We start from the raw sequence: 9776 nt of genomic DNA on the forward strand, positions 1-9776 counted from the left end.
TATACACCCAGAAGCGCATTGTTATAATGATCCTAAATTGTACCAAGTTGACAAGATTAACAAATATAAATCCATCCCTTGTCAACTTCATAACCATATCACCTTAATCATAGCCCTCCACCTTTGATCCCTAAACTCTCATGTTCATCTCACGATGAAAGATGTATTTACATCTCTAACAGGCCCAGAAGACTTTCAAAATCCCAAAACTATTCAAAAGTCCAAAGACTTATGGCAATATCTTAACTATAAGCCTAAAAATAAAATAAATAAATAAAATAAAATAAAAATGCATGCTACATATTGCAATGTATCATCATATAGAATAAATATTCTCATTCCAAAAGAAAGGAATTGGGGTGTCACAAGTAAATATTAGACCAAATCAAAATCAAAATGCAATAGAACAAACATTAAGTTCTACAGCTTCATGTCTGTCATCTGAGGCTTGTGATGGAATCATTTGGGCTCCAAAAGGCTAAGGAATCTTGCCTTTCCAGGTCTACCACTTTAAGCACATTTAAACTTTCTCTTAGGCTGGCTCCATTCTATGGCCACACCTTGGCTGGGTGGCTGCACCATGGTCCTGGCATCTCTAATATACTGGGGTCTCCACTGAAACCTAAGCTACACAGTGCCTTCTCAAGGTCTCTGACCATGCTGCATACTTCCTAGCATTACTGGTTTTCAGGAAACTTGGCATAAGCCATCTTGACCCCTCATTATTATATCTTTCATATGTGAAAAATTAGTACCATGTGAAAAAAAAACTTTCAATTTCTGTGGCCAGCCAAGATGTAGTCTGAGACCCTTAGACTACATATGCATTTTCCTCTGTCTATTGACCCTTGGAAGACACTTCCAAGGTTGTTTTTTGAGAAAAAGACACTCTTTGTGGTGGTTTTAATGGGAATATATGTTCCCCATAGCATTAGGAACTTTGAATAAAATTGAGCTTGCAATTTAAATCTCCAGCAGGCAGAGTCCTATTGGGGAAATGGTACATAGCTAGGGGTGGATCTTTATTCCAGTCTACTAAGTTGTGTAGAGAGAGGCAATTTGAGCTCTAGCTTTTGTATTTGCTGGCTGTTGATGCTGGCTGCTGCTGACAGTTGTTTCTCTGCTGTGGATGCTGAAGAAACCCAGATTCTTCCACCATTGAGGGTGTTTCCTCTGGATTCTTTAAACCTGAATTAAGCCTTTTTCTCCCATAAACTACTTCTGGCTGGGTGTTTGTTCTGGCTTTTAAAGTAAGTGGAACACCCTTCAATATCATTCTCTTTACAGGTTATCACATTTCAAATGAATATGTGTTTTCACAAAATGGAACCTAAGAAGATTTTACCTATTGTCCCAGAGTATAGCACTGAGTTTCATTTTAGTGGGGTGTTGCAGAAGCAGCTTATGGCAGAAAAGAGTGTATTTCCAGCTTACCCATTCCAGGGGAAACTTCGTAACTTCATAGAAGAACTAGGCTCACTTCATATATCCACAGCAAAAAGGCACAACCCACAGCCAGAACTCAAGCTGGGTCTCTATACACTTACTAGGGCTAGTCTCAATATTGTCCCCCAGGTCACACCCTCCATCAGCAAGGCTCTCCCTGCTGAAGACTTAAGTAGGAAACTTAATCTTAATCAAGATCTCTGGCAATGAGGGACATACATTTACACTCAAACCACTACATGGGGCTAATCTCTTTAACAATTACACCTGATTCCCCAGTAGCCTTATATGCAAATTTAGAGTCATTACTTTCCCTACTGAATGGCATAGTGACCATTATTAGTTGGGAACATTTTTTTCAAACTGTTTTGCTTTACTGTTTGCACTCTCTCTCTCTGTATCAGAACAATGAATGGGAACATGACAGAACCTGAATGCTATTTTTTTCTGAAATTTGCTCCATTGAACAAATAAGCCCACTAATGTTGAATTTAGTCTCACTCAGATTCTCAGGACACAGACAAAATGCAGGCAGAATCTTTGTTAGAATATAACACTAATGGTCTCAATAAAGTCCTTATTGCTCTCTGAAACTCATGAGATAGGACTCCATAGTCCTCATTTATCTTGCACTCATTTCTTCTGAACTTCCATCAGAATGATCAACAAGGCTCTACTTAGAGTATTCTAAAGCTTTTCTATCCCACTGTTCCAAACTCTTGCACATTCTCTTGCAAACCAATTCCAAAGGCAAATGGCCTACATGGTGAAGTTTACCACAGCAGCAAGCACACTTCTCAAAACCAATTTTTTGTATTTAATATCTCATTGCTGTGACAAAATATATGACAAAGATGACTTGAAGGAAGAGTTTACTTTGGCTTCCAATTTGAGGTTGTAGCCCACATTGTTAAGGAAGCCATGGCAGTAGAAGTATGAGGTGCCTGGTCACATTTCACATGCAGATGGCAAGCAGAGTGAGGAGTCATTAGGCTTGTTGCACTCTGTCCTTTTTATTTGGTCTAGAATACATCTTATGGAACATTGCATTTAGGATGAGTCTTTTTCAGTTAAATCTTTCCAAAACACCATCATAGACACACCTGTAAGTGTGTTTCCATGGTGATTCTAGATCCCATTAAGCTGACAATCAAAAATAACCATCACAATAGCTAATAACTATTTTCATACTATATGCTAGGAAACATGAAGTAATTATTCCTTAATAATTTTCTTACTTTGACACTGTCTTTTAATGCATGTAACACAAGTTTGGTTATGATATCTAGTTTGTCTCATAACAACTTATTTCTGATGTTTTTGAAACATTGTTGTCCATTAATTCTATTTGGAAATAACATATTTTTATTAAATTATTATATTTGTTTAGGGAAGTACAAAATTAAGAGAAGGAAAATAGATGCACCCATATGCTCTGAGAGTCCACCTGGGGGGCAGGGAAGAAATGTGAAAAGGGTTAGAGAGGAAGGAAAACAAAAACACAGAGCTCCTGCCATGAGGAAGGGGTAAAGAGCCCATGTGGGTGTAAGGGGGGATTCTCCCCTTATCTCAGCCCAGCTGGGTCGACACAAGGAAAGGTTACAAGAACCTCAAAACCAAGAATGAAAATAATAAATTAAAGAGATTATGTAGTATTCTTAAGGTTTGAATCATAAACAACTGAGCTTTTTAATTCCCAATATTTAGTGCCTACCAGGATATATTGAATAATTATAAGAACACACTAAAATTTTGTATATCACTTACTATACTCAGAACATATTGGAACATACCACAAAAAATAACTTTTAAAGAAATAGCTATATAGGTAAAAATCTCATTTTTTTACTTAATTTTCATTGTATTTGTGTACTCTAATTCAAGGAATATTAGTGTTTAAGATACTTCTCAGTTTATCCTCTGGACTAAAATAAATTCACCTTTGTCATATAGGAAATGAAACACAAAGGTTCTTGGAAATATCTTGTTCCAGGTTGAGGACTTAGCTCAATGGTAGAATGCTTGCTTAGCAAATACAAGGGATTGGGTTCAGTCCATAGCACCAAATAATAATACTGATAGTAATAATAAATACCTTTGTTCCAAAATGGTGAAGCAGAAGGAAAAGCAAAAGCCACATGGCTGGATAACCACTTGGTTATAAGGACCATGTGAGATTATACTAAGAATGATTTGTTTAAAATGTATTTGTTTACTTTGGCTTCAGCCACCAGGCAAATGATGATTACAAAATATGGAATACAACTATGAAGGTGGAATGCAAAATATGAAGAACTTAAATTTAATCTGACATTACTAATAGTGTGAAAATTTTTCCCTACACTTACTGCCTATTCACTTTCCCATTAATATAAAGGTTTTTTAAAGCTTTTTCAGTGGTGTTTGTTTTCCAGGGAGATTTTTTCAAAGTATGTATTAACTTTTTGTCCATTGCATATTTCTAGTTATCCTCTTTAAGTTAGTATCTATCACTGAATTTATGCTAGATTTTTTTTAAAGGAAAGAATTCCTTATTTGAAGTAGTCAAATCAATAACCTCTTGGTGTTAGGTTAAGTTTGTTTTTTTTTTTTTTCTGTCTATTTGTTTGTTTGTTTTTCAAGGTAGGGTCTCATTCTAGTCTAGGCTGACCTAGAATTCACTATGTAATCTCAGGGTGGTCTTGATCTCACAGCAATCCTCCTACCTCTCCCTCCCAAGTTCTGGGATTAAAGGTGTGTGCCACCATGCCCAGCTCCAGGTTAAGTTTTGTGTAAGCAATGTTTTACTAATTTATAATCATGAATTACAAGCATATTCTTTAAAACTGTTTCTTAGGTGGGTCATCAATTACTCTGACAGAAGTCTGTCATTGTTTTGGGAAACCTTGTAGGTTTCTTTGATCAAAAGCTCATTGTGGATTGTAGGCCCAAGCTGGAAGTGGGGGTTACAGGTCAGTGTCCACTAAGAAATTGAGGAAAAAGATAACTAATATACAAGAGTTAGAGAGAAGAGAGATAGAGGGGAGGGGGGAGAGGGAGGGAGGGAAGATGTAGGAGATTTAGGTCAGTCTTGATCCTACCCTCTCCACCAAAGGCCAGTGGTAAGACCCTATTGCTGAAGACTCCATATGCAGCTGACACGTAAAATGGAATGACATGGCTGGAAGCCAGGACAGAGTCAGTCCCCAGACAGTCAGCGTGTCTAGTGCCAGAAGGCGCTACATAGGCGACTGGGGGAAGTGACCAAGATCTGTCCAAGCAACACATTGTTTAACCTAAGTAGCAACAATTAACCGGATGTGATACCCATACAAGTGCAATAGTGGTACACAGCCATGGTGAGGAATCAATTGCTCTTGATTTGGCTAACTGATCCACTAAGTGGTACTAGACCCTTAGCTGGAGCTGGGAAACAAGTCAGAACCATACCCAAACACAATCCCACTCTACAATATCAAGCTACCATCAATCACGGGGTATAAGAGGGCCTACACCTATCAAACTGTCTATCAAAAAAGTAAGTGTTATCTCAATTTTCTGGGTGCTAACTCACTCTCCGTTGGAGAATCTGCTTCTCTTTTCCAGATAGATGCAGATCCTAAGAAGAGAGCTGCCCCAACATACCTCAGAAGGGGCCCAACTGAAACTAAGGACAACTGGCGAAATAAGCAAGGGTGATGTTTTCCTGTGAACTGGATACCAGCACAATGGGGAAGGAGATCAACGCAGAGAAAAATCAACTCCTACCAAATCAGAGAGCCAGAGCCTCAGAGGCCCCCAACACCTCAGCACTGAAGCAAAACTGTTTCTTAGAACTGCATGGAATATAATCTTTCAAATTTACCTTTAATATACAAATAACAATTCTATATATGATATGAAGTAAAGGCAAAAAGTAGTTTTGTGATTTCCCTATAGGAGTGATTTTGTTTTACTGCACCTCACATTTTCCAATATACCTCAATAAAGCTCATCTGTAATTCAACTTTCCATATAGAGGTGTGTCCTAGTGGGAACTATTTCTTATTAACTTTTAAAAAAATATTTATCTTATATAAGAAATTATACTCTTTTATCACCTCACACCTTCTCCCATTTCCCTGGGGGCCCTCTTCAGTGGGGTTATAGTATTCACTGTGAGGTCATGAAGGCCTCAGTCAGTCCCTGTGAGTTAGGGGGCGGGCTTGCCTCACCTTATTCCTACCTACTTTGTTACTCTAATAATCTGTCCACTCCTTGAGCTTTGGCAGGCTGCTGGCAGTCAGTTTAGTGTTGAGGTTTTGGTAGCCTCTGGATTTCTGCTTTGATAGGTTTTGATTGACCACCATGTCTGTCACCACCACCCTAAAGCTGGTTGTCAGGCTAGCTGCAAGTACAGTATTAATGTCCCTGCTTCCTCTACAATTTCCCCTATGCCCCGGCAGATGTGGTAGAGGTAGCATGTCTTGTGCTGGGCAGTTGGTTATGTTCTTGGGTTATTTATTTATTTATTTTGTTTTTTTTTTGAGGCAGGGTCTCACTCTAGCCCAGGCTGACCTGAAACTCACTATGGAGTCTCAGAGTGGCTTCGAACTCATGACAATCCTCCTACCTCTGCCTCCCCAGTGCTGGGATTAAAGGAGTGCACCACCACAACCAGCTTTGTTCTTATTATTGATGGATCTTGGTTCTCTTCCATTTCCTCTGCCATATGTAAAATAAGACAGACTCTCCAACCCAGACTCTCCAACCAAAAGTGAGAGCAGCTTGGGTTAAAGGGGATATTCATAATTGTTTGAGAGAATTTTTGGTATGCAAACCCACTCTTCTTCTCCACAGAATAGTAGGGGCTTCCCTCTGAAGTCTATGAATTTCCTGACCATGGAAATAGAACTTGGTTCTCAGTACCAGATATGAGTTCTTTCCCACTGAATGGGTCTCATGTCTAATCAGAGAACAATTGGTTATCCACAGAGGCTGTGTGCCAATATTGCACAAGATTGTACTTCTTGGGTTGGAGGGATGGCTTAGCGGTTAAGGCTCTTGTCTTCAAAGCCAAAAGGACCTAGGTTTTATTCCTCAGGACCCATGTTAGCCAGATGTACAAGGTGCACATGCATCTGGAGTTCGTTTGAGGTGGCTGGATGCCCTGGCATGCTCATTCTCTCTCTCTTTCTCCCCCCCCCTCCCTCCCTCCCTCCCTCCCTCCCTCCTGCCCTCCCTCTCTTGTTCTCTCAAATAAATAAATAATAAAATAAATAAAATTTTAGAAATAATGTGCTTCCTATCTCGATGATTGATTTCATAGTCTGCAGGGTCCCCAGCTTATTCATGCTGTTGGTGACCATTGTCCTACAGTGGCTCTCATAGGACTTTCAAGCACTATGAGGGTTAGCCAGGGGGGAGCAAGTTTTCCCTTTTGGTTTCAACATGGTATTCTGATTCCCTGTGATCTTAGCCTACTGTATCTCAGCAATAGGTACTTACCTATTATGATCTCTCTATTTTAATCCTTTGATTTAAACAGGATTTTTATTTGTTTGTTTTGTGGGTTAGTTTTTTTTTTTTTTGCCACACAAAGAATCAAATCTGAGTGTGGTGGGTGGCACCGATAATCCTGGCACTCTAGAGGATGTGGTAAGGAGATTTCGAGTTTCAGGCCAGTCTGGGCTACAAGAGTCTGTTCTGCTATCAGGGCTGGAATGAGACCCTGCCTCAAAAAAAAAAAAAAAAAAATCTTTTTTTTTTTTAATGGAATAGGCATAATGACAACCAAGATAAATATAGTTAAACTAGGTGACTGAAGATAATCACAGCAGTTTTAATAAAGAAAATCAGAAGCATCCCTATTAAAACTGGAAACAATTTCCTTCTTGGACAGCCTTCTAGAGATTTACAGACAAGGAGATGTAGATGTCCATTGGCAGTTGGATGAGATTCATTCTAGCAAGTTGCCAGAACTTGCAGAATTTTGTACATATCTTTATATTTTAATGGAAAAATTAAGGCAGAACTTTATTGAACATAATTTGGAAAAAATGATATGTAAATGCATAATTCAACTTCAGCCTATGCAATGGACTGAATGGCTGTATCATTTACAAATGTCATAAATTGGCAGGTGAGGCCTTTGAGAACGGTAATTATTCCTCGAAAGCAGAGTTCTTAGGAATGGTGTTAATGGCTATATAACATGATGAAGAAACTATACACATATATAGGGAGAGAAAGTGAAAGAGATTGAGAAATGTAATCTGTAGTTTTCTTGAAAGTTATCAAAAATGTCAACACTGGACTAAAATTCTCTGTTTGCTTCAAACTCTAAAAGTAACAAACTTATAATTTGGAAGAAATAAGATAAACAGAAAGTATTTGGCTCTCAAGATAGACATTTAGACCTACATATGAAATGGAGGAATGTTTACAAATTATATAAGCTCTTAAAGCTACATTTTTAATGACATATATAATTATTAGAGGTGTTACAGGAATTTTGCAACAGATTGTATATATTTCCTTAATTACTATAAGGAATAGCTTATGTTTTTTATTCATAAGAGCAGTGCATAGATGAATGAAAAGTGCACATATTTAATCTACAAAGCATCCTAATGCATTTTCATTACTAAGGTTTCATAGATTCAAATTGCCAGTTCTTATCATTAAAAACTTTTGAGGCCAGGCGTGGTGGCGCACGCCTTTAATCCCAGCACTCGGGAGGCAGAGGTAGGAGGATTGCCATGAGTTCAAGGCCACCCTGAGACTCCATAGTGAATTCCAGGTCAGCCTAGGCTAGAGTGAGACCCTACCTCGAAAAACCAAAAAAAAAAAAAAAAAAAAAAAAAAAACCTTTTGAGGAGCTGAGCAGATGGCCCAACAATTAAAGATGCTTGCTTGCAAAACCTGATGACCTGAGTTTAATTCCCCAATATCCATATAAAGCCAGATTGCACAAAGTGAAGCATGAATCTGGAGTTCGTTTGCAGTTGCTGGGGGTCCTAGCATATCCATTCCCTCTCCTTCTGTCTCTCCCTCTCTCTTTCATTCTCAATCTCTCTCTGTGTATGCTTGAAAATAAATATATATCATTTTTTAAAAAAGACTTTTGAGTAATCTCAGCATTTAGGAGGCAGAGGTAGTAGGACTGCTGCAAGTTGGAAGCCATCCTGACATTACATAGTGAGTTCCATCCACATCAGCCTGGGCTAAAGAGCGAGACATACCTGGAAAAAACAAAAAGCAAACAAACAAACAAAAGACTTCTGGAAAGTTGCTTTTACACATATAACACCTGTGCACCAATGTAAATGAATATTACACATCAAAAATTCAAATACATGCATATATGCAATATGCAGTCCATGCATGTATGGCTATACATATTTGTTTTTATATTTGAGAGTCCTTTTACTTGACATTTCAGGAATTAATTGTAAATATTTTAAAAAATGGAAAATGCTGTAACAAGGTTAATGTATCCTTTAGAATATGTCCGCAGCCATACAACAACTCTCCTCAATGACAGAAAAATTCCAAGCTAGGGGTTGCAGCCTGGATCCTCACCATGTCGGTCATCTTTGCACTTTCCTGGCTGTGAGGCATGGCGTAGATCAATCAGGACATTGTCCAGCGGCTCCTGGAGGAGAATGACCAGCTGATCCACTGTATCATGGAGTATCAGAACAAGAGCCTACTAAATGAGTGCCTGCAGTATCAGCACATGCTGCATAGAAATCTCATTTATTTAGCAACCATCACAGATAGCAACACAGCCATTTCTTCAAAAGCACCAGAATAATCTTCCAGGTGGCCAACATGAGGAATGACTGAATGTAAATCCATCTTCTGTGAGACAGAATTGTTACCAGCTCAGCTATTTGAAGTATGAGTGAATATTGTGTTGAAGTGTGAAGAAAACTATGGGCTCACTGTCTTCTCAATGTAAACATTAAGGAATTGAGCAAATCCCTCAAGAAAACTGTAAGGAATTTAGGTATGTGGCACCAGTACCATTATCAGTCAACAATTAACAGTAATTCTACTTATTATCAAATATCATGTGATAATAAGTGATGGCCAGATTTCTTCAATACCACAAAATGTCTGTTTATTAGTCTGAGTTGGGATCAAAACAATGCCACTACATTACATGTTGTTCACATCAATTTAACAATACTTAACACTTCATTATCATCATCATCATCATTATTATTATTATTATTATTTGGCCACTTGTTGGAAAAAACAAGTAAGTCATTTGTCCTATAATTTCTCATGTCCTACATTCATTCAATTAGATCCTTGTAATATTAAATATGTCCCACTGCCACCCACATTTCTTGTAAACTGGT

At 38.2% G+C, this 9776-nt stretch overlaps 1 protein-coding gene across 1 annotated transcript; it reads left to right on the forward strand.

Moving 5' to 3' along the window:
- Positions 1–8989: 8989 nt before the first annotated feature.
- LOC123459552 (SS18-like protein 2) lies at positions 8990–9223 on the forward strand. The gene is given in 1 exon segment (XM_045146491.1): positions 8990–9223. A coding segment is annotated over 1 exon segment (234 nt).
- Positions 9224–9776: the final 553 nt, after the last annotated feature.

Source organism: Jaculus jaculus, chromosome 1, assembly GCF_020740685.1.
Source record: "Jaculus jaculus isolate mJacJac1 chromosome 1, mJacJac1.mat.Y.cur, whole genome shotgun sequence".
NCBI lineage: Eukaryota > Metazoa > Chordata > Mammalia > Rodentia > Dipodidae > Jaculus > Jaculus jaculus.